The sequence below is a fragment of the Xiphophorus couchianus genome, chromosome 1, assembly GCF_001444195.1.
Source record: "Xiphophorus couchianus chromosome 1, X_couchianus-1.0, whole genome shotgun sequence".
NCBI lineage: Eukaryota > Metazoa > Chordata > Actinopteri > Cyprinodontiformes > Poeciliidae > Xiphophorus > Xiphophorus couchianus.
This window is the reverse complement of record NC_040228.1, coordinates 14,201,218-14,227,208: the sequence shown is the minus strand read 5'-3', so window position 1 is coordinate 14,227,208 and position 25,991 is coordinate 14,201,218. Positions and strand designations below refer to the sequence as shown.

Sequence of the window (25,991 nt, the reverse complement as noted above, 5' to 3'; positions counted from 1 at the left end):
TTGTCAAGCAAAGTTTCAGACTGAAAACGCATCATTAACTTTTAGCATTTTAAAACTTTTTTCTGCTCCCTCATTTGTTTGACGTTTTGGGATTTTAAGATACAGATCAACACCAATTAGCATGTAATTGTGAGGTGGACAGAAAGTCATTCAGAGTTTTCAAAATGTTCTATAAATAACAATCTGAAAAGTGTGGCATGCCTGTAAATAAAGCTCCCCTGAATCAATATTGAGTAGAACTGGCGTTTCCACCTGCTGATCTGTCAGGGTAAATATCTGCTCCAGGAACAAAGCAACTCTAACCAGCTTCCCTGTCCGTAGTGAAGAAACGTCTCCCCATAGCATGCCGCAGCAACCACCATGTTTGATGGTTGGGATCATAAGCACCAGAACAATGGAGCAAAGTGGAGCGGTTAACAGCAATGTACAGGGAAGAATCTCAGTCAGTTTAATTACAGAGCTGCATGTTTCAACTTCCCTCATACCTATGATTAATCCCAAATAAACTCGCCTACAGCAGATACAGTCAAAGGTGCTTTGTGCTTCTCAAAAATCCCAGTGACTTTTTCCAACATCATCCAACTTTAACTCTTTGCATCAACATATTGATGAGCAATTAACTGATAGGAACAGCAAAGAAAAGATAAAAAATGACAAACATGTTGCGGCTATTGATGCTCCTTACTTTATCACCTTCACTCCCATTTTTACAACATAATCTGGCCCCCATGGCTGGAGTAATACACTCAAGGTGATGCAAAATGATTTTACATTGATTGTGGCTGACTAGAGCACAACTCAATCACTAGAACTGTGGACTACTCATAGTTGTCCCATTATTAGACTTTCCTCGCTGTGTATCTCTGCAGTTTACCTCAACAGACCTCACTTTTCAGATTTTTATTTACAAAGAAGTTTTAAAAAACATTCCTTTTTGTGTTTGTCTATTTCAAAAACAATGAAATATATTAAAGTTTAAGTGACAAGATGCAGAAGCAAAGATAACATATTTTCTCATCAGTTTAACATTTTAAATCTCTTTCCTATTGTGTCATCTCTCCATTCATGTACTTCCCCACTCATTTATTTATTGTTTTGACCTCCAATTTTTCATTTTCAGTTCAAACAAAACAGTAATTCAATTTATGAACATAGACATAGTAAAAAAAAAAGAAAAGAAACTGATACAGCAGGGTCAAATTATTATTTTGTTTCCTTTGCATTTTTGCATTACTGGGCCGCCCTCACCTTTCTCACCATGTGCGTCCAGTGAATGCACTAATTCACAGGGGCACTGGTGCTACCGTAGACAGTTGATGTGGAATGCTTTTCAGCCCCAAAAATGACAAGGTCTTTGGTTAAAACCAATTCAGTTTCAGCAAACCATCCGTAAAGCTTATCCAGGGCCTAAAAGCGTTGATGTCTGCTGATTTGCAATGGCATCACATTTTAGTCGCTGGATATCTACAATTTAAAGGAATCAGGCTCCTTGTTAATTTCAGAGGCCTTCGGCTCCTGATTGTCATTTTTGGGTGGTGGGAGATACAGGAGACACATTTTCTGTGTGTGGTTAAGGTTTTGTCTAGCAGCTGTCAAATTGCGGGCCACTGTCAACCCAGAACTCAAATGTCAGAGTTTAACTGGGCCCATTGTTGCCTCCCAGCTTCACTGCCTGTGGGAGTGGAAGGCAACAGGAACCCAGAGACTGCTGTATATGCTAAAGTGTCTGGTGCTATGACATGAGAGCAGAAATGTTGTCAGTGAAATGGCTGCCTAGCATATTTGCTAAGCTTCTGCCTGCATGCGCGAATAACAAGATGGCTTCAAAATAGCTTTTAAGAGTTCAGCATGTAAGATGTAGGAAAGTTATAAATCTGCCTGCAGAATTTGCTGATGGCAGATCAGTTAGTCAGATGATTCACTCCAACATCTGATGACGGCAGAAGTTTAGCAAATACTTTCTACCCAAAGCCACAACTCTGTGAGTGTGTGGTTTATGTCTCCATCTCTGATGTATAAAAGTCTTGGACAAGCGGGAAAGAGTGTGTTGACCCTTCAGCGGACTGGCCCAGCCACACGGGGTCGAGGTGGAGTGGAAAAACAGGGGGACGAGGGTGGGGAGGTGAAGGAGAAGGGAGGAAGCTGGGGATGAAGAGGAGGAGGTGGGGAAGGTTTGAGCTAACGAGGAGTATCTCAAACTAGCGGATGAGGATAGTGAAAGATAGCGGAGGCTTGAACTGAGACATCGAGAGATTCAGAAAGAGTGAACTACGGGTGACAACAACCAGGCGCAAACTGTCGGTACACCAGTCACAGGGATGACCAATCAGATCTGCACATTTTTAGGAGGAGACGGTGGCGGCTTTTGATATGGGGAGTATGGGCTACTGCTCAGGGCGGCACACCCAAGGGGGTGGCTAGAGCAGTGGGGGGGTTTTTCACATATAAGCCATCTGTGACTTCTATAACTTTACACCAGGAGACTTTCCAAAATGCATTAGCAGACTAATTTGTTTGTTTTAATAAAATATTTGATGAGCAGATATTTAAAAAAAAAAAAAAGTAAAACTAAAACATTGGGTAACATTTGTTGTATCTTTTTAAAGACTTTGTTAGGGTTTCCCTAACACAAAATCTAAAGTTTCTTGACTGGTCAAACCTGAACTATGTTCTTCTAAAATTCTCTATAGCAACTTCAATTACACAAAACCTTTAATCCATTTGCGAAAAGAAAAGATATTTTCAGTGTTTTAATGCATAAGGACCATGTTAGGATGTTGTTGGGGCGCTGAAGATGCAGCTCACCCAGAGCGCCATTCAAGCAGTAACCAGCACTGGATGAGGCTGCTGAAAAAACAAGACGTACTCCTGCAGAGAGTCATTTCTGCTAATTACCTGCATAAAACAGACTCCACTAAGGGGAAGGTTTTGGTGTGACTGGTTTTGGGCAGAGGTGTTTTGGTGTCCTGCAGCTCCCCCTGGTTCCCGCTGGTTGTTCTCAGTGCATTGGGGAATGGTGTGAACTGGGTAAGGAGGAGGTTATGGGAGCAGGAGGAGGAAGAAGAGGAAGAGGGGTATGTGGAGGGGTGGAGGGGGGGTCTCAATTGAAAGCAGTGGTTGATTGAATTGTTGGTTTGAATGCTCTATGAGATGACATGTAAGTTAGGTTAGCTTTGACCAATTTCACATTCACTTTGGCCAATCAGTGAGGAAAGAAAACAATGAGGTAGTCTGAATTTTTAGTTCGTCTCTGATGTGATGAGGCAGCTTTTGTGGAAAAATTTAGATTTCTGATTTTCGAGCAAATCGATTTTCTGCAGGCTTTTGAAAAACGTTTAATTGTCAAAGAAATCCAATCCAAATAAATGTGATTTCGCTCTTACTTTACTCCCAGCTGCATCATGACTTATTCTTTCAGTCTAACAAAGGCATGGTGCAGCACTGCGCATGGAAAGGTGACTGTTTTTGGCTTTCATTTCCTAGCTTTCTAGAACCAGTCCCCCAAACTTTCTGATTTTTCTTTTCTGTTGTTCTCTTACTTTGCCTTTAGATCAGTTCTAGCATGCTTTAAACTGTTGAATGGGCATGCGGAAGGATCAGCTGCTTAGCTTTGGATCTTACCCTCATCCCTTCAAAACGTGACAAGGCTCTGAGGGGTCTCAAGGCCCTTAGTGTCCTGAGTGATTTAATGGGCCCTAGATCGGAGTAGCCCAGCGCATTAGCTACAAGGCTGACTATAGACACCTACACAAAAACAGAGAAGCAAAAGAGGTTCCAAACTGTTAGAAGTGAGAATATTCACTAAGGAAGAGAGACGGCCCTGGTGTAGGCGGAGAGTTGCTTGACACACACACATAAATCTATGCATGTATATGCATGTATAATATTGCATTTATACATGTATATACACTGAGAGAGAAGGTCATTGTTTAGTATAGGTTTTGCGTGTGTGGTAATGTTTTTTTAGTAGCAGTAGGCCATTAGGGGGATTTGGCTGTTATTTTGGGGTTGTTGACGAGAAGTGAAAAGTCCTGTGTACCTGCAAAGAAATTTGTGGTTGAGAAACAGAGAGAGAAAGCAAGAGAGAGAGAGAGAAAGAGAGACGAGATAAGAACACAAAACTCAAACAGAGGGTAAATTAGGAGAGAGAAGAGTGCTACATGGTTAAGATACAAGTGAAAGGACTGGAAGAGCAGAGGGGGAGGATTTGGGGAGGGAGGTTAAGGAGAGAGATTGCCCTGTGGAAGCTGATAAAAACCCAACAGACTTGAGAGCCTTACCCTTGCCCCTCTAACATTGTCTCTCCTTGTCGCTCTTCAGGCATAAATTCCCATATAATTTAAGACAGAGAAACTAATGGAACCTAAGAGAAAGAATACAGGTGAGCATGTACAAGAGTGTCATATAGTCATTTTCCTTCTCAGACATCAAATCAACTTGTCACACAGTGTTTAGAGTCAAAAAAGGAGAGCCACAGTCACATGAACCACACACAAGAAAACAGGGATGGAGGTCAAGGGCACACCGGTTATAGTTATTAGCACTGGATGGCACTGAAAGGACAAAAGAACACAGAATACAGTCGAGTTACACACAGTTAACAACAATAACAGGACATAATCTTAAAGAAACTGGTGCAGCCCCTGATCCCCATCCAGCATCTGCAAACCCAGCGATTCCTACAGCTAAGAAACGCTTAAAGTGACCCACCACAGTTAAAGACACTCAATGCATCCCTAAGTAGGGTCATTATCCCACAAACATCACTGCATCTATCTCAAAAGAATAAGTAATCAAATCAGTGGGAACATTATCTGCAGTGGCCAGTGTTATGGTTTGAGGCTGTGTAGCTGGATCTGGGCTTAACACAGGATTGCATTGTTGACCAAGGAAGAAATGGAAAATGGGAAGTGTGGTCCATTAGCTACACTAATGTTCTTTGGAAAGTGGCGGGACTTGAGCACCTGGTGTAGCTTAAGGAAGTCTCATTAGGAACCCCATTACAGGAAGAGATTTTCAAGATGAAGTCTTTCATTGAGAGGCACGCAGGAATATGATTCAAAAGCCTCTTACACAAAATACTTTAAAACAAGTGCCTTTCATCATATCAGTGCGTTTTATTAACACTTTATATAGTTATATTAAAAATAAATAATTTGTGCTAAATAAGGAAGATATAGTTAATCTGAATATACCAAAGAAAATAAATTAGGGACATTAGTTATAACTTGCCAAACATTTAACATTTGATGGTGGCAAAGTGTTTCCAATAAGATTATAGGTATGTGTCAAATATGCATCAACAGGTATTAGTGACAGTCTCATAATGCCTTATGTAGCATTAAAATTTTTTAAAGAGTTAAAAGAGCATTTGATGATGTCTGGTTCAAAATCTACAATGTGTGGGTTGATCAAATCTAAACTGGTTAATTCCATGTTGAAGAAATAGTCTTTCAATCACCATAATAAAATATATTGTTTTGTTAAAGAGGAAAAAACGAAATCCTTGCTACGAAAAATGTTTTCTCTCATTCTCATTTCCTCCCTTGAATTAATCTTGCTGAGCTGGATGCTACAAGTAGTGGCACAGGGGGTGTCCCAGTTCCTTACAAATAAGGAAAAAATATCAACAGTAAACACATGTGAAAGCACCTCCAACCAGCCACCGACACCAACTGGTCAAACTCACTGCAATAAGTACACAACATCCAAAGCTTACCAAAATCACGGAGGGAGGTTTGAGACTGGCAAAATCTTCATTTTGACTGATGAAATTATCAGCGAAAAACTACAACAGGTAGAGCATGTAAACCATTTGAATGACTGTCAAAAAGAGCAGCTGGGTAGATGTCAGAATGCATTCAGTCTTTCTCCTCTCAGAGGATTCCCCATACTGCTGAAACATCGAGTCACAGACATCTAGACAGGGCTCTCGTTAAGATTTTGCCAACATTGCTCAGAGCAGTTTCTCTGTGGCATAACCCCTTTTGAATCCAAAACTCTGCATTTCAAAATAATAAGCAGCTATTCTGATGGGCACACAGTTAAATAAAGATTTTGCCTTAATCTAAACTACAGTGTTGGGATAATTGTCACCTTTAGCCTGACCCCTTTGGAGAGCCCCCCTTTCGGGGCCCCTGGGCTCTGGCCCCCAGCTGGGCCAGCTCTGCGGTAGTGGCCTCACTGTCTCAGCGTCCTTCTCACAGAGCTCTGCAAGGCAAGGCCAATGACATCTGGGGCTGTGATCCCATGATGACGATAGCACAAACCAAACAAAAGCAAACTAAAAACAAAAGGAAAGCACAACAAAACATGACAGCTTTATGAGTGAAAACGAAAGATGAATGGATCCTGACACCTATGCTATAAGATTGAGGTTAAGTAATAGTTCTTTTTGTTGAGGTAAGTTGTGTGAAGTGGTGATGAGCAGTCTGCCTCCTACATCCAATATTAACTAGTCAAAACTGTTTTCTGCTCAGAGAATAAAGAAGAAATTATGATGGAGTTAAGCTAAAACCTACTCATACCATAGCCTATTAAAAAGCAAATTTACAAAATCTAAACAACTAAAACTCAAGGTTTTGTTAGCTATCCTAAACATTTAGATATTTCATCAATTTTGCACGAAGCAGTTCTTTACATTGTAGCAAGCTTTCTAGCCAAATAATGTCTGTTGCTAGGCTAACTGTGCAGCAAACTGCAATCAATATGGCTGCCATAGTACACTGGTCCAGTGTTTCTGGTCCTTCCTCTGTAAATTAGCAAAAGTTTACTTTATGTACTAGACCGGTAAGAGTGTTACAAGATGCTTTAGTAAAATAAGAAACGACACTATAAACCGTTCTACAGCAAATTCAGGTTGTTTCAGATTACAGGGTTTTGCAGTAAAATGCTACATTTTCTAGGAAACTATTTCCTGACTTTGATATGAGGGCCAAACAATTTGACCAAATACTTTCTAATGACACCATCAATGTGTGTTGCCTTTAAGAACGCTAATTATTTTTCACAGAGTCTCAAAAAAAAAAAAAACTCTAGATCACTTGCTAAATATAACATCAAAGTTATGTTGTTTTTTAGAAGACAAAGTGTTGCTGCCAGTGGTATTGTCATAGAGAAGGACAGAAATTTGAACCTCAGCCAAAACTGAATCTCTGGTTTAGCTAATAGCTAGCATTAGCTAGCTGTCAGCGGGAGTTAGAAACTTTATATTTTATGACTCCCTGCTTATTTTTGTCAAAATAAGGAGGGTTTCTTAGGATCCATTAACCAAATTTTGCTTTTGGCAACTACTTAAGATAATTTTTGTACGTAGGTTTTAATATTGATCTTGCTAATGCCATCAGTGTCAGCAGAGAAGTAAAGTTTGAAAATGAAGTTACACTAGAATGCTACAGACGAGTGATTAATACATATTCTCTGCTAATATATTTGTTTGTGAAAAACTCAGTTGTCTTCTGGCTCACTAATAAAATGCATCATTGATTCGCTAATCTCTAACCTCTTTTTACTGTAGACTGCTAAAAACTATGTCACACAAACCCTCCTCAAAAACTAAATAAAGCAACAATAAAAAAGTAAAACAATTCCTTCAACATACACAGTTTACTTTCCTCTGACATGAAAAATTTGACAAAAATGAAATGGGCAACAAAAAAATACAGTAACAGGGAAATAAGGAGGAGAAAACCCATACAGAGAGTCACACTCAAAGAAACAGGCTGGTCTAATGATGGTGCCCCCCTTTATGAGTCAATGGCAATGTTTTCACCACACAACACAGGACAGAAGAGGCACAATTAGGCCACAACAGCCCTGACTCATCAAGAACTTGTTTTCTTGCTTTTGTTAGCTCTTGTTTTTCAAAAGGGGGAGCGCTCGTGAAGACCAAACTTACCGCTAGCTGCCTGTCACCCACCATCATTACCATCTCAGCACAATATCACCACAATCCTGAGGTTACACTTCCAGGAGGGAATGAAAGGAGGACGGATAAAGAGGGGAAGAGGGATGTCACTCAATATAAAATGTTTTAACATCTTGAGAAGCATGACCCCCGCATTGCCTGAAGTACTTTGGGTAGACGACACACAAGAGGAAGGGAATCTACATTTGGAATAACCAGAAACACTGAATGTTATGCTGTAATTAAAATCAATACAAACTCTATAATCAGATATAGGCAAACTTTGACATTATTAATTAAAATTAGCTGAAACAGTCTGCTTAATTTCTATTTTAGGCTACACATATTCATAAATTATAAAGTTAAATTTGAGAATGCAATATGATAAAATACATGCAAGAATACTAAATGGGGGATATCAGAGGAGCTCAAAATAATCCAGCAGACAACTTCTGGCAATTGATTTGATAGGAGTCCATTCACAGGTATTGGCTGAGGTGTTGGACACTGCAGAGAGGTGGTTAGTTCAAGGAGAATGTCAAAAATCTGATTTCTTATTCTATAGACTTGTGCCACTAAGGAGGAGCTCAATCAAGCAATATCAAGCTGGTAAGCAAAAATAATTATGCTTTATGTATTTGAATATTTTAAATACTCAAAGAATAATACATACTTCTACTAAGAAGTATGGCAATGAAATTGACATATTTCTTTCAAATAAAATACTGAAAAAAAGTCTTAAAATCATCAAATATTAGTACTGGAATAAATACAATTAAATCCATTGATTGGTGTGTGCAAAGTGGCCAAGGAATAGAGTTAAGATATTCTGTTGTTGACTTTCTGTCTTGACTGAGACAAAGAGCAGAGCAGTACACAGAGAGGACAGAGGCACATATCAAACATCAGACACTAACGGTTTTACAGAAACATGTATCTGACACTTCCATTGCTCTGAGTATGACTTGAATATGGCTGGTTTATCAAAAACATATCAACAGAGGATCGTTTTACATTTTCTATAGTGTTACTATACCATATTCATCATCTAAAACTCTTTTTGACCTGCTTCTTGAATCCAAGTAAAAAATCCAATGGAAATGTTTTTGCTTACATTATTTTAAAAAAATCTATTCTGCAAAATCGATATTAAGAATGCATGATATTGTTTTTCTGACACCTAAAAATCAAACTTGATCTGCTCCGAGCAGATGAAACAATTTTCAGAAACTCATCATTCATCCCTGGTGATGCGTGAATGCTCAAGGAGCGGGGTGAGCATTTTCCTCCATTGTGGGATTTAGGTAACAAGTAAAAAGACCACAACTGCTTTTGGTGGTTTCTAAAAATGTTTTTCTTTCTTCACGTTCATCTTGAATCCTCATCTGTTGGTAACTGATGGAAAATAATCTCCTGATCACAGATAAAATCCAGTGAATCTTCAAGGCCATTTTCAACTGTAACCAGCTGAAGCCACAATTTCTATTTCTATTCGACATGTCTGAGATTAAACAGGACAGGGTGTATGATTATTGCAACTAAATAAAACATAATTTGGCTAAACTGTACAGCAGCTGATTCAAAAACCTGCATCCCTACAAAACAAAACAATTTTCTGTTGCAGCTCTTGCTTTAGTACCAAACACAATCCATCCTACAGCAGCACCACCACCAGGAATAAGGTTGGTATATTTAATAATGAATTATTTAAAAACACAATAAAGAAAGCAAGAACGTACTTTCCATAAACTCAGTTTTATGTATTTCTGTATTTAATCAAGCCAAAAAAATAAATAAACATTAGCACCTTTTTTTCAAGGCTCAGTGGGAGCCCAGCACAAAGTTTTGTCTGAGCAAAAATCTGTCTGAATGGACTTTTCCTAAATAAACAGATACACCGTGTGGCGAACATATTCAAGCATCTCAGAGTGATTCCCAAAGTGTTGCTGGATGGATTTGTAAAAGGCGAAAGAGGCATGTGACATTATCTCTGTAGCAAAAGTTGCAAAACATGATAATGTTATTCTACAAAACATCCTCTCACCTTGTGCAAACCATGAAGCAGATATTTATTAAATATCTTGACCTTTTAAACATAATCACACCCAATAGACAACAAAAAGGGCAACACATACATAGAACAATGCAAATCAAATGCTACATAATGCATTTAATTTGATTTTAAACAGTCTAATAGAAAACAACCAAATATTTCTAAACTGTCATAGCAATATTGCAGTTAAGATTTTGCTTTGCTCATTTACAGTCTATAGGAGTCTAACAGTGTGTTGTTGTTGAACCAGGGTGTGATTCAGCAAGTAACTACTCAAATGTTTTGCACACATAGAAAAAGGAAGAGTTTAACTTACATCTACAATGAAGAAGTCCAGCCAGCACCAAGCATTGGTGAAATACTTGACAAAGCCATAGGCAACCCACTTCAGCAACATCTCCAGGATGAAGATATAGGTGAAAACCCTGTCGGCGTACTCCAAAATGATGCGAATGGTCTTCCTCTGCTCAATGTACACATCCTCAAAGGCCTGCAGAAAAGCAGAAAAGTTAAGACAGACACGGCCATGACAGGACAAAAACAAGAGGACAAAATCCTCCTCTGCATGAACGATTTAAACAAAACCTTAAGGTAATAATTTACAGGATTCATTTTAGCAGCACTTTTAGTTGCTTAAGCTCTAAGCCTATTCAGAAATAGATACCTTGATTTACTCATGGGACAATTCATCAGTCACAAGCACTGAAGGTCCTCCACCAACCAGGCTGTCAAACCTACTTCTCCATTTATCTTACTTTCACAAAAACATTGGAGTCTGACCAAAACTTTCTTTCTCATTTTTAATATAATTCAAAATAACAAAAGAAAAAATGCACCATGAAATTGGCTGATCATCAAAACTGAACAATTTTCACCTCAAAATTCAAATCTTTTTTCCAATCGGTGAATACCCAAGTGCTATCAGATTGTGCCACTTATTACAAACTAAACTTTGTCCTTAAAGTTTCAAGTTAGCTAATTTCTGAATTTAGGGTATTTTAAATCAAAGCAGAGGGATCAGAAACGTTGAAAACAGAACTAGTTTCTCTGGAGGCAAGACGGCTGTTTACTATGGGCTGCTAAAAGTGAAGGCTAGACTTCACTGAGTTTGAACTAAGTTTAAGATGTTGTGGTTTTGCTGTTTTAGTCATTTTTACCTCTATTTTCAGCTAATCTTGGGACGATAATTGACTTCAGACTTCAGTAGATAGGTTGAAAATACTACAACAGTGCTCTGTTTTATCTATCTAATCTTTCAATCTCTGTCATGGAACTTGCTAGATTTGGAAATCTTGGAAATCTCAGCATTAAGGAAAGAGTCTAGATTTCTTAAGCAAGACACATGGAGACTGATGCTATCTACACATGCTAATTGCTAATAATATTAAGAAGATGGTAAAGACAGTGTAAATTTCAATTCAATGCCTTTTTGTCGTTGATTTAAAGGAATAAATGTTCTTTTGTGTACAATCACGGCAAGTAGGCTAGAAATAAATATTCTACTGTTTACATTTAGCAACTGAAGTGCATCCCAAAGAAATCAGAAACCGGCCATCACTTGATTGGAGCTCCATTTGCAGGTAAATTATACTAGAAAATTCTATTTCTTTGTTTTCAAAAAATGCAAAAGGTAAAAGCAAGTCCTCCTCACCAGGGCACCACTACTGAGAAGGATCATGAAGATGATGAGGGTCTCAAACCAGTTGTGCTCCACGATCAGGTAGCAGGTTTTCCTCAGGAACCACCAGTTCTTCCCCCAGCCCATGGTGATGTCAACGTCGCAGCATTTATATTTGGCCACGCAGGCTGTAAACACACAGGGGAAGAAAGGGGAAAAAAAGAGTGGCGAGAAATATTAAATGCAAAGTCCTGTCCTGTGTTTTGATCCGTGTCTAAAAATAGATATCTTCCTGGGCCTGAGTGAATACATATTTTATACCTGCTAGTTGTCTTCAATTTAAATTGTACTTTTAATATTGCATAAGGTTAACAGCCTTGATTGGGACATCTTCATAGCCAACCTTTTTAAAAGCTGAAACCAATTCTATTAAATATCTGTTTTGGACTCTTAATGTCCCCTAATTTTTTTTCTGGACAAATGTTTCCTTGACAACAAAATTTTATTACCATGATATATTTTGGAGGTGCATTTTGCAAAAATATATACAATTGTTCTTATTTATCCTGAACAGAAAGCTTTTGAAGATATTTCCAGTTAAATTTGATTTTCACGGTTGCACTGCTAGTTGCTAAAGCAACTTAAGGTTGAAGGGAGAAACCATTTTTATTTTTCCAGGGAAGTTCTGCTTGTATAGATAAGCATCAGATGGACAGACAGACTGATGAGCAGTGACCACGCATGAATGATCATTCGTATTGGAATCCTGCCGGTTTCTATTTCCCATCCAGCCAAGAGGGAAGCTGGTGTGGACTGGAGTGGAGGTAATGGGGTGCAGTGCAAGCAGAGGCCTCACCGTCTGTCCAGCATGGTTCTGGTTCCATGTATTCCTCCACCGTCTCCACTACCACCACCTCCTCTACGTCTGGCTTGATGTCGATGGTGCTGCCCTCTGACGAGCTGGTGTCGTCCAGCTGCAGATAAGCAGACGCAAAATTGTGCAGAGATGCAAATAAACATTATTGATGCATACAGACAGATTCAAATACAGAAAAAATCTCAGGAAGCTCTTGCAGAACTGTTTAGGAAAGCTGCATTTATTAAGTATTTAAGTGGAAAAAAACTGAACTCAGAAATGTCTTTTTTTTTGTAGTGAGAACCACTTTACAGCAATCCAGAGCATCAGATATTATCCAGATGACCACTTAAATAGAATATCAAATGGCAGATCATTTGCACTGAAAGTTTTTTTAAATGCATTTTATCAGGAGACACATGTTAGCGGGCATCCGTTCTTCTACTCTGTCTGCTTAATTCGGTCACACAAGACGTTGCTAGAGTAATGGAGTTACATTAGAGTCTGAACACAGCACAGCAGCTAGCCACACCCAACCATTTACCGTCCAGAGTGAGAAGACTTCACAGTGAAGAGAAGCAGAAAATGCATAAAAACAACATCAGTTGGATCATTGCAGTGCCTTGAAAAAGTGTCTTCTCCTTTAACTTTTTCAAGTGTTTTATGTGACAACAAACTTCTTTTGGAAAATGGCTCAAGCTCAGTCAGATTGGCTGGATAGCATCTATGAACTGTAATTTTTGAGTCTTGCCACAGATTCTTAATTAGATGTAGGTCAGAATTTTTACTAGGCCAATCTAACACATGACATTGTTTGATCTAAACTATCCCACTGCAGCTCTGGTCTCAAGTCTTTTCTCTTTTAACCTCAAACAGGGCTTCTTTCAGGAATCCTTTGCATTTAGCTCCATCCATCTTCCCACCAGTTCTGACCTGAGTCACTGCGCCTGCTGAAGAAATCACTATATCATAACATTGCCACCAGCTACTTTCAAGGTGAGGATGGATGCTGTTTGTTCTCTAATGTACTCTAATAAACCTCTGAGGCTGTCACAGAACAGCTGGATTTAGGCTGGCATTACATTACACTCAGGTGGCCTTTACTAATCAGGAGATATCTGATGCAGGATGTTTTTCAGGGTCATTAGGGTAAAGAGAATTGATTATCATTGCAAGGCAAATTTTTAAGCTTATTTCTTCATAAAACATTGCCAATAGAATGCCAATAAATTCATTTATAGTTGTAACATGACAAAGTGTGTAAAAGTCCTTTTTAAGGCACTTTATTTCCATGGATTGTTGTATGTTTGACGAGTTACTAACCTCTTTGCTGTTCTCAATGTCTGACTCGCTGCTGAAATCCTCTGTGTTGAGGTTCTCAAAGTCAGACTCTCCAACAGCAATGGGCACGCAGACTGTTAGATTGGGGTTGTGGATGAACGACATGTGGTCCTCATCAATCATGTACTTGCCCACGCTGCTGCCGATGCCGCTGGTGGTCCCGTTTCCATTCTTGGCGTAATCCAGGTCACGTTTGATGTCGACCCCGGTGTGATTGCCAATGTAGTTCACCTTGGTGTCACACATGTCCTCCAGAGGCTTCTGCTCGTCCTCCATGGGAGGTTTCCGCAGCAGGCTCGCCGCCAGTATGCGCACCTTAGCTTTTATCCAGGCAATGCCCTTTTTAATGCGCATGACAGAGATCTGGAGGTTGTTAGGCTCGCCGTCGTCATCTGTCGCAGCCAAGTTGTCTGCGCTGAACGAGCTCAGCAGCAAGGCAAGGAACAGATTCAACACCTTGGAACACACATGGATAAAGTTGATGAATGAGTATTGATTTTTCAATATGCGGAACATTATAACAGCATACCAGGTTGGGCGCTTACCACCAGGTTACCGATGACCATGACCATCATAAACACGATGAGGCACATTCCCTGGCCCGCTACCTCCATGCAGTCCCACATGGTCTCGATCCACTCTCCACACAGCACCCGGAAGACGATCAGGAACGAGTGGAAGAAGTCGTTCATGTGCCAGCGAGGCAGCTCGCAGTCAGCAGCAATCTTACACACACAGTCTTTGTAGCTCTTTCCAAACAGCTGCATGCCCACCACAGCAAAAATGAAGACGATGATGGCCAGCACCAGAGTCAGGTTTCCCAAGGCACCCACCGAGTTACCAATGATCTTGATCAGCATGTTGAGAGTTGGCCAGGACTTGGCCAACTTAAACACTCTCAGCTGAAGAGTGGAAAAGGTGGAAAGATTAGTCATCACATTGAAGCACAGTGACACTCTTACTTAAGGGATTTTGAAGAATGGGTGTTGCGAGGGATGGGGGATAAAATAAGTATTCACCAATCGGAATGACCGCAGCACAGAGAGGCCTTCAACATCAGCCAGAGCCAGCTCCACTAAACTCAGCGTCACAATGAATCCATCAAAACAGTTCCAGGCCTCCTGGAAATAGTAGTACGGATCCATAGCCACAAGCTTGAAAAGCATCTCCCCTGCAAAGATCCCTGTGAACACCTACGGGGTAGGAGACATGATTTGAACAAATAAATGAGACTCAGCAGCATGTTCTGTAGGAAAGAGAGGTGATGGAAAGTTCACAAAAAAACCGGCTGGTGATATGAGCGCCATTTTTCTATTATTGTCTTGGCACAGCGGCCTTTAATAAACAGTGAGTTGAGAGGAGAGAGGATGGAGAGAGAAGGGGAAGAGATAGCTCAAGATCAGGAGTCAAATTCAAGACAGCCTCTGCACATGATGGGCCGGCAACATGGCTTTCAGCTGCAGATTTAAGTGTTCCTGATGCAGTGGTGCCAGTGGTCCAGAAGTCCCAACCGTACTGGTTTCTGAATTTTCCTTTGCATCAACAGTCCTATAAGTTACACCATCCCACAATTTATGTGGATCCATCAGTCATGCACCTTGACCTCACTGTTAATAAAGGTGGTCAATTTGTGTTGCTAAGGTGATGGCCAGCACCATCTTCCAAAGGACATGGGAAAGTTATTATAGTGTACGGCATCAGGACATCTTCGAAATACCTTGACATCATTTGTAATTGGGTCTTGCAGATTCACCAGACAAAACTGATCTGGCATTACCTAGACCAAACGCGAAAGACAGGACCCAGGACTCTGGATGATGCAGAGCGATTGTGCAAAAAGGAATGGCCAAAGATCCCTTTATCTGTAAAATACTGAAAAAGACTAAGTGCTGTTCTTGTACAGACTATCTACAGTAAGAGTAACTGAATGTAGACAGACAACAGGCTACCCATGCTCATATTTACACACACTCGAAATTGTCAAGAGTAAGCTGGAATAATGAGAGGCAAGATTTAGTTAAGCTCATCGATCTGGCTCCATAAAATATTAATACTGGCCTCCCAGTAGTTAGCCACCCAGCAGAAAGACAGGCTGTTCCCACTGCAGAAAACAGGATTTTCTTGTAATCAAAGATAAACAGATAGACAGAGGCCTGGGAACAAATGTGTGAATGTAAGTGAAGAGAAGAAAAATCCAGAAAAACTGCACGCAGTTTGACATTGCTTTTTTTGTTGTTTTTTGTTCTTCCCTTTTCTCTCTCCACTCTAGGTAGACAATGAAAGCTGCTGCCAATTGCAGTCCAAAAATAACACCAATCTAGCTACTGAGAAGAAGTTGAAAAGATTCCTCGTGAGTGAATCAGGTAACAAAGACACAGAACAGAAAACCAGCACTCACCAGATTGCCTACAGACAGCATGTCCTCAAAGTCGGACGTCATGGGGTAGTGCTCCATGGCCATGAAGAGGGTGTTGAGGACGATACAGATAGTGATGGCCAGGTCCACGAAGGGATCCATGACTATCAAGTTTACAATCTCCTTGATCTTAATCCAAGTTGGGGAACATTCCCAGATCAGGAATGTGTTAGAAAACTTATACCAGCATGGCGGACACTTCCGCTGAGACTCCTCCAGTTCTGAAGACATAGCGCGGATCATAGATCAAAACCAAACATAATGGCATGCGAGAGCATACTGCATGCATGCAATGGTATAATATGATACAAAAAAATTGTATGCATTGTATGTATCTGGTATTGTTGGATTTGCAAAGCAGATAAGCAGGAAATTCATGTCAAAACTAGTCAACCAATGAGTGCAGCCCTAGTTAAAGAAGAATGAGAAAGAGCAGGTAAAATAGCTGGGTTAAAAGTGGCAGTACCCTCCGCTAATGTGTTGGTAATGACGCTCATGACACTGTTGGCCCGCTCTTTCCGCCCAAAGGAGGTATTGAGCTGGTCCACAGACACCATCAGGGAGCCCGACAGCTTCTTCTTCACCTCAACCTCAGTAGTTGGCTGTCAGGAGGAGAGGAAGAATCAAGCACCCATGGAGACGACATGAACCCCATCCCACAGCACCACCGGTGGCCGGCGGAGGGAAGTGCAACACAGCATTGGTAGGCTAAGTAGTTGAGGATCAGAATTTTGGGCAGTTACGGGGGAGAGGGCCTGTTTGACGTTTTATGTCTGCGTATGCTGTAAATTCATGCAGGTCTCAGCCAAAGTGGGAGCAGTGGGCCAGGGCTATTTGACCTAATTGTGTTTGAATGCGATTGCTCATCCAGATTAGATAATTAATGGGTTGTGAGATACTGAGCAGGGAGAACTGCTTCTGCATGAATGCATTATCAGTCACGTCATGCAATAATGGAGGCTTTGCTGCCATTGCAATATAATCAGTTATGGGTTTTCTTTAAAGAGTCTCCCAATTCTGGCCATTTCTATGTCACTTGCAAATAGATGCTGTTATACAATATCTTCTTACTTTGAATAATACAACTTATATTGCAACCATCAAGTCATAAGGCAGGTAGTTCAGATCCATCCAGTTGTCATGCATGAGCATGCTCCAAGTCAAAGAGAAGGAGAGGAGAACTACAGATAACATAACCATTTCTCTACTTTTCTACAACATGCGTGTTCTAATTTAGCTCTTATTTAAACCATGCTAACTAGAGGAAGGTGAAACTAATTCACTACTGTTGACCAGGGGGAGATTTTGGAAAACAGAGAAAGGTAAAGACAGACAAGGACAGCAACCCTCCTTTGTTTTGTTTTTAGGTATTTTATGAAGGCCTAAGAGGATGGTGTGTGTGTGTGTGTGTCTATGTTTGTTACTTTTATATCTGCTTTGGTATAGTATAGGGGAATTAGGGAAGCAGATAAAAATGTCTTTGACTCTACAGTGCTGGTCCCCTATGTCCTCCGCCTCTTACTGTAGATCTACCCACACATAGCAGAGGACCTGGATGCCTGGAGGAACACATCAACACACTGAAGCACATTAACACATCATTAGGTAGTTTTTGCCAACAAAAACTGAGTGTTAAACAGAAAATTCATCCCATCCTATGCATGAAAAAGTTTTTTTTTAAACCAGGATTTGACCTAAGTGTTAGTTTTAGTGATTCTGTAAATGAACTGATGAATAAGGTTTGATGACGATGCAAAAATCTTAATATATCCCTCTAAAGATGCTGTTTCTAATTAGTCAGACTTTTTTGCAAAAGACTTTTATTAAGCGGTCATGATCCACACCTTTATGCATTCTAAAGATATTTTAAAGGTCTTTTTTTTACTTTGGCTGATTTGTTTCTCATTTTTAGTACAATACCTAACAATTTTCAGAGAAGAAGTAGCTTTATGACGCCACTTACCTGACCCACAAATCAGGACAAAAGGGACTAAAAAAGGTTCCTATCCTCAGGGGATGAGCCAGTTTTTTGCCTGGAGCAAACAACTTCGCAAAGAACCAATTATAGTACAAACAAACACCCCAGATTGAACCTTTCATGAACTGCTTTTTTGCTTGCCTATAGTCTATAACAATCAATAATCTGAAGGTTAGTCGTAACTTTAAATATCGATAATATGCTGATTGTAAATCTTATTTGTTGTTGTTTTATTGAAATACCAACACTTTAGCAGCTTTGAATGTGAAAACAGTAAGAGCAACCTTATTTTTTGGCAACAGTACCCAATTTCAGCCCTTCTGACCCAGATAGTCGCTCTTCTCGATTCTATCTCTGATGTTTGTGATTCTGACTAACTAAATCCGTTCTATCTGCTTTTTCTGCCAGACTGACATTGGCAATTAAAACTAAAACTTAAGGAGAAAACCCCTTTTTCAATCTCCAAAGCAGTGGTTCCCAAAGTGTGGGGCTCGCCCCCCAGGGGGGCACAGTGCCAGTGCAGGGGGGGCACGGGAAGCGGTATGGATGGATGAAAAAAAGAAAAACAGTTACACAAAAGTGTTTTACTGTAAAGATGGTTTATAGTTTTGTTGCAACCTGAAGTGTGAAATAAACTTCAGTGGAGTTTGAAAACAAAATATGTGTTTAGGTTTATGGTTGAATGATGTGTGTGCCCAGTTGATTTTTTTTTCTGTTTTGTGGGGGATTTTATTGTAATCCATAGGGGGGCCCAGAAAATCTTTGGGAACCACTGCTTTAAAGAGAATAATAAAACCCACAATAAATATTAGATCTTTAATCAGTCAAGGTCATATTTTAAATGATTATTTTCTTGTCATAAAACTCTTCTAATCTATAACCATAGATAAGAATTTTTCAGTACCTTTTTTTCTGGTTGCTAATTTGCGTTTCTTTTAATTTGGAGAGACGGTCTAAGTGTATTTTATAATAAATTGAATTTTTGATTACACTAATCACTAACTCTCATATCCTTGTTGAACATTTAAAGAGTTGTTTGAATTTAGTGTGTATTTTAAATAAATAGGAAATATGCAGAAATCAATCTTTCACGTAGTTCTTTTTTAAACGTTCTCAGATTGGTTTATAAAGTTCATTTACAGGTTTAATTCAGCTCTTCAGGGAATTCAGACTTAGTTGTGTTCAGCCTGCCAAAGACACAATTTGGTCCTGCTTGTTTGGTTAAGTATCTGAATCGTACTATCTTGACAGACACAAAACGGTAGTTAAACGACAGCAAGGTGATTCCCCAACAGCTCAAAGCTGAAAACAGACTGAAAGCTCTTCTTTTTTTCCTACACTAATGCAAGCACAATATTGGCTTTGTTACTGTCAACACTGGAAAGATGCCTGAGCCCAAAGAGAAACATTTAAGGCCTAGAGAGCACGGATACTGACCACTTTATAAAGATTACAGGAAAGTCTGAGTATTTGAATGCAAAGTACAAGGACATTACTTTTGCACAGAAAAGTATATATTTAAGCATTCATTTCTTATGACAAAATTCATTGTACGGTAAGTTACTTGCAGACCCAGATTACCTAATATCTGAAAGCATGGTTGGCTGATGGCTAAGTCCAGTCTGAGTAATTAAATTAAATTTCTCCATCCTTTGCCTGCTGTTGGAGGGCAGCATACACTGCAGGGGGTGGGGGAGGGTAGGCGCGAGCGCTTAGCCAAGAGATACATACGGACTTGCAAAGATGACAGTAGAAGAAAGAGAGCCAGAAAGAAACGTAACGGACGAGAGGGGGGGCCATGCCTAGATAAGTCTACTCAATGACTTCCTTACACTGCTGTCAGAAGCTGCCTTATCTATTTTCACCTCAGGCAGAAGGCGTCCACCGGGCCCTGGGCCGATGAGCGACACCACTCCGTTGCAATCCACCGTGCTGTTCCTCTTCCCGTGGAAACCGGTGTAGCTGCTCCGCCGGTAGGGGCTGAAGAGGGAGCCGCGGCGCTCCTCGCACTCCTCCACCGTGCTGTGCTCGTCGTCGGCAAATTCGGTCTCGGAGCCCATGTCCTTGCTGCGGCCCTTGAAGCTGAAGATGCTGCTCTTGCTGTTGTGACGGGAGAGGAAAGGCGAACCGGGAATGCTCAGGAGGGACTGGACGGTGGAGAAGGAGGAAGAGGAATAATGATTAAGAAGAAGATATAATTTTTACATAAACTGTTTGACACACAGGGTAGAGGTTTAGATTGTGTGGGTGATATATTTTTGTTCTTCCAGGATAGATAAGAGGTATTCTAATCAGGAAAACATACATGTTTATTCTTTACATTTTGCTTCATAAACAGGTTTGGTTGGTAAAAACACTCAAAAATACAAAATACAGGACCTCACAAAGGGCAAATATAGTATTCATGTCACTTGAACCTCTTTATACAACCATACATTTCTTAGTAATTTTAGGATTTTAGGCAACACTTTAAAGTGGAAGGACATTTACACCTACTTTTCAGTTTTTGCAAATTAAAGTCTAAATAATAAGCTGTGCATTTGCATTGTTTTATTTCAAGTGTACTGAGATATTTGTGCTCAAAACTACACCAGAAAAACTTGGTAAGATTTTATGTTTTTGCAGTGTGAGCTACAAATCTCTGCTGCTCCTCCAGAGTTACAAAGGGCTCCAGAGATGCTTCTAAAAATCCTCTTTTAAGCTTCAAAGCTCTTAGTTTAGGTGGATGATGTCTCGACAGGTATGCAGTATCACCACACCAGCTGTATTTATAATAACACATACATGGACTTACTAATTCTGTGTTTTCTGAAGGAAGCGGTTTGCATTGGATTTTATTTAGAAGTGTAAAAAAAAATAACTGTGTATTCTTTTCCTTCCACTTTAAATGTAAGTGATACTTTGTGTTATCACCTAAAATCCCATTTAAATTCATCAGGGACTGTGGTGATGGTGTGACAAAGGGATTAAAAAGCGTAAAAAATGTACAAATACTTTTGAAAGGCAATGTAGGAACCAGTGGAGTCCAAATAAGTCTAAAATAAAGCAGCAGAGTTGCTCTCTGAAAAATTCATGATTTGCAGTAAATAATTCAGAATCTGGACATGTCCTTCATCTACAGCTAATATAAGGTTCATCATTTGAAACCATGTGAAAAACCACATCTTGTGCATTTCAAATCTTAAACTCTAATATCTATGTTTTAATAACAGACTTAAATTAACTAAATAAGCCATGGGGAGCACAGAATGGAGATTCTGGGATATTGGTTGGTAAGATGAGCAATTTTATTACATTTTCTCACATATCTATATTTTATATTTATCTGTATGTAGATGTATTTGTTTTATGCCATTATAACTAAAGAATTTCTCTACAGGATGTCTATCAGCAGCCCGAACTGCTCAAATGTCAGTTTTTAAGACTCAGCCTTAACCAGCTGAGTTAAGGCTGGTTAACTCAGCTGTAGTTCATGCTACATTAAAAATAAAGCAGAAATAGTTTTCCTGGGATTTTATTTCACCTGGTTCATAATGGAAGACTTTCGACCCAAGCGGTTATCAGGGAAACGGAAGCGGCTCCTCTTGCTGCCGTCGTCCGACTCGGACTTCACAAACTTCTCGCTGTCGCCTTTCTCCTTCTCCTGCTCCTTCTGCCGCCACTTCTTTTTGCGGTTGCGGCGCTCTTTGGCACTCTTGGAGCTGAGCTTCGACATCTCCGAAGAGCTGACAGACAGACGGCCTCCTCCGTCGTCCTCCACCGCATCCTCCGACACCGTGCCAGCAGAGGTTGCAGGGGGCGCAGTCTGGAGAGAAATGGGCAGTTAAGTAAAGCCTGAACAAATTAAACAAGTTCCCTCAATAAGTTAAAAATATGGTCTTGCAGAGATTTTACCTGCTCCTCCTGCTGTTTCTTGAGCTGCTCCAGCATGGCCTTAAACTCCTCCTCCTTCTGCGCAGCCTCCTCCATGGTGGCCTGGTTCTGCTCCTCGTAAGCCATGGCTACCACAGCCAGAATCAGATTCACCAAGTAGAACGAGCCCACAAAGATCACCAAGACGAAGAAGATCATGTAGGTCTTTCCTGCAGCCCTCAAGGTCTGGTAGCAGCGAGAAGAGTTTGGAAAACGGGAACATATCAGATCCATGGCATCTAATACGAGACTCATCCGAAAAATTAAACCAGCTGCTGAAAAGTGCCACATACTTGTATGGGGATGAATGTTTACTTCTGTTGAGTCAAACATACTATGTCACATATGTGACCAGAGAAAACTGAAGTAATCAGAAAAAATAGCAGTAAAGAATCCTTTGGCCTTTTGGTTATTTGGCTAAATCTTCGGTTAGAAACCTTGGGACAACTTCTGAATTAGGTTTTACTCTGGAAAATCATGTTAAATCCCTGGTTCGATCATGCTTCTGCCCTCTGACAAATATTGCCAGATTGTCTCTCGTCCTGAGATGCAAATTTCAATTCCTGCTTTTGTTTCATATCTCTAAATTATTGCAATGCGTTTCACACATGTCAACCCAAAACCTCCCTACACCATTGTTTCCCAACCCTGGTCCTCAAGGCACACTGTCCTACATGTTTTGGAGGTTTCCCTGCTTTAATGTGCCTGATGCAACTGATTGCAGTTCAACAATCAGTCAATTGATGACTGCAAATCAGTCATCAATTGAAATCAGCTGGACTGAAGCAAGGAAATACCTAAAACATGCAGGGCAGTGTACCTTGAGGACCAGGGTTGGGAAACACTGACCTAGACCGACTGCAGTCTGTGTAGAAATGCAGCTGTGACATTGACTGGATCTTCAAAGTTTGTCATATGACTCCACCCACTTCTGTGAAAAAGTTCCTGACATGAAAATGCATGCATAGTTTTTAAGGCAAAAATGAGAAAGAAGGAGGAGAACTTTGCTCAAACATCAACTATAAATGAAGCCATTTTTATACTTCCATAAAAGAAGCAACATTTATTTCTACAAGGTCAATTTAAACTGAAGAAACGGTGTAATCAGTCAGAATTTATTGTCAGATTTATCTAAAGAAGAAACATCCAGTAAACTCATAAATAATCTCAATGCAGAGACGGCCATATCCTGTAGCTCGGTGTTGAAATTCAAACAGAAAAACAAATATGCGTTATGATTCTCAATCTCAATGAGGTCTAAAGTTTCCCTCCACGTTCACTACATATTACAAAGCTCTGAATATTTCATGAGTTATTCCTTCCATTCGATCCTATAGAGCTGACGTCAGGAGTGTTGCCACCATTTTATATTAAACTCAGCACTGAACGGTCCAGAAGTCTGGCCAGAGGGGAGAAACTGGGATACAGACTTTAAATTGAACAGGTCAAATGTAGCAGATGAAGAAAATGGAGATCTACCACAATTTAAGCAGAAAGTCATCTTCTTCTAGATTTACAATGTTTATATTTCTCGAGATATTTGGCATTTTATTTATTTATTTATTTTTTGCTTAACAGATCAAAATGCTTCAAAAATGCCAGGAATAAAATTATATTCTTGTTACAACATTGCAATGATAATTCAAGTTAACTTGATAATTTATAGACTAAAATTGGCACATTGATATATTCACCTTTGGAATCTGGTAATAATGGTTTAATCACTTCAGTACTTTTATATAATCCTTAAGCAGGATGATTTGAAAGACAGGTGTGTGTTGTGTCGCAAAGCATGCTGGACGGGTTAACGCATCTGTCGTACCAGCATGTACAGGTTCTCCCAGAAGTCCTGCGTCATGAGTCGGAAGAGAGCCAGGAAGGCCCAGCCAAAGCTGTCAAAGCTGGTGTAGCCGTAGTTTGGATTCCTCCCAGCTTTCATGCACATGTAGCCCTCCGGGCAGCGGCTGAGAGGCGAGGAGAGACACAGAATGAGAGGAGAGCATCCAGCGCTGTTTACCGAGGACAGTGTCTTAAAAAATTATGAACAGCCCTTAATGTGTTTTTTTTTTTTTTCAATTTCAGAGATAAGCTTCACAGCCTTTCAAAAGTTTAACTTGAATTTTTAATGATATCCCAATAATGCATAATTCTAAAATGGAGGGGAAATCACGCATGGTTTTCAAAAGAAAAACCCCAAAATGCACATATACTCACCAACCCCTTTTATTCTGATACCCATAAATAAAATCTTTCACAACTATAATTTTTAAGTAAAAAGTTTGTGTGATAAGCATTTTTAGCACATTTCACCTCCCTGAGTGAATACAGAACCACCTTTTACTGCAGTTACAGCTGCATGTCTTCAGGTGTATTTCTCTAACAGTTTAGCACAGATTGCACAAAATCAGTCAGGTGGAATTTGCAGCATCTACCAGATTATCTTACAGTGGTGCCCTGTGTTTAACTCCATCCATCTTCTTACCCTCTCGGACCAGATGCACTGTCCTGGATGAAAAACGTATCCTCACACATGATGATCTCAACCATAGGAATGGTGTGTTTTAGTTCTCCGCCTCATAAAGCATTCTGCACGTTGGCCAGTACGCTAAATTTTGGTGCTTTGTACCCAAAGAAATGTTACCTATATTTTTTATTTATGAAAGTTTTGGACAACTGTGCACCATTTCCTGCTACTTCACAATTATGTGCTAATTTATGTTATTCTGCCACACACACACAAAAAAACTCCAATAAAAGACACAAAAGTTTGTGGGTGTAATGTCAATAATATGTAAGTATGTTTGAAGGGACATGAGTACTTGTGCAAGTCACTGGGAGTAATAATTGCTTTTGGATGAGGGGGACACAGGAGTCATCTTACCCAGAGTCGGAGCTGTTCCCACAGAGCAGAGCGTCCAGCTGACCAGGCAGGAAGTAGAAATTGGCTGCAGAAAAAATAAATAAATAAATAATTAACTGTTTAATTTGTCTTCTCTTGCAGCTTAAATTGTGTATTTAAATTTCTAACTTCAGTTTGCTCGCACAAACTCAACCAGGAGCATTTCATTTCAAGCCAGTAAGTTTTGCCAAACCGACATGTTGTTTTCCCGTTCCAGCATATGGCCTGACTCACCCACAACATCGCTGCCAGGTCACCGGTGGCAAAGCCTCGCCTCTACTTACTGTCGTTGTTGATGTACTCGTTCCAGTCAAAGCCCTTGCTGCCGTTGTTCAGGTAAGTCCCATTGAGGTTGATTGGCCAGATGACGCACTTCTGCCGCAGGTTCCCCATGAAGAGCTGAAGGCCGATCAGGGCGAACACGCTCAAGCAGAAGACGGTGAGGATCATCACATCTGAAAGCTTCTTCACAGACTGGATCAGAGCTCCCACAATGGTCTTCAGGCCTGGTGGGCAGCCACACACACACACAAACGCACGCGCACACACACACACACACACACACACACGGACACAAACCACGGAGGTGAAATAGGAGCTGCTAATTTTCAACAAGCTATTCTTTTAAAAATCTAATCTTGCTGGAAATTATGGCTTTACAGTGTTGATATTTTCAATAGATTTTATTAATTTATTATTGAAAATAAAGCCTTCTCCAATAAAATTATAACATGTTCAATTCAACTGCATATTTAATTTTCAAATGACTTGAAGGGTAAATGTATATTTTTTTAAAAATCATAAAATTACAAATTACAAACAAAACATCTTAAGAACAATAAACAGGAAATATTTAGAAGCCATTCCACTCTTTTTAGATCCAGACAAAACATGTATATTGAGGGAAAATTTGTTATTACTGCCAATAAGTAACAGCAATAAGTAAAAAATCAAAGAGGGGGAGGGCTGCAAAATAGTGAAAGAAATCCATAAGGAAAAAAGCACAGCAGCA

At 40.0% G+C, this 25,991-nt stretch overlaps 1 protein-coding gene across 8 annotated transcripts in view; it reads right to left on the bottom strand.

Moving 5' to 3' along the window:
* scn8aa (sodium channel, voltage gated, type VIII, alpha subunit a) overlaps positions 1 to 25,991 on the bottom strand; it is a 54,928-nt gene that overhangs the window by 10,490 nt on the left and 18,447 nt on the right. For 4 of the 8 annotated variants that reach the window (XM_028020571.1, XM_028020563.1, XM_028020580.1 and 1 more), the window contains exons 7-21: positions 25,264 to 25,485; positions 24,962 to 25,025; positions 23,903 to 24,044; positions 22,063 to 22,266; positions 21,692 to 21,973; positions 20,001 to 20,315; positions 16,657 to 16,792; positions 16,173 to 16,411; positions 14,794 to 14,967; positions 14,320 to 14,676; positions 13,757 to 14,230; positions 12,434 to 12,551; positions 11,611 to 11,765; positions 10,276 to 10,449; positions 3,622 to 3,744 (exon numbers count right to left, since the gene is read on the bottom strand). In XM_028020571.1, coding sequence (XP_027876372.1) covers positions 3,622 to 3,744; positions 10,276 to 10,449; positions 11,611 to 11,765; positions 12,434 to 12,551; positions 13,757 to 14,230; positions 14,320 to 14,676; positions 14,794 to 14,967; positions 16,173 to 16,411; positions 16,657 to 16,792; positions 20,001 to 20,315; positions 21,692 to 21,973; positions 22,063 to 22,266; positions 23,903 to 24,044; positions 24,962 to 25,025; positions 25,264 to 25,485 — 3,179 coding nt within the window. The remainder of the gene's footprint in view (positions 1 to 3,621; positions 3,745 to 10,275; positions 10,450 to 11,610; positions 11,766 to 12,433; positions 12,552 to 13,756; positions 14,231 to 14,319; positions 14,677 to 14,793; positions 14,968 to 16,172; positions 16,412 to 16,656; positions 16,793 to 20,000; positions 20,316 to 21,691; positions 21,974 to 22,062; positions 22,267 to 23,902; positions 24,045 to 24,961; positions 25,026 to 25,263; positions 25,486 to 25,991) is intronic. The other 4 variants (XM_028020604.1, XM_028020597.1, XM_028020624.1 and 1 more) reach the window with 3 other exon arrangements.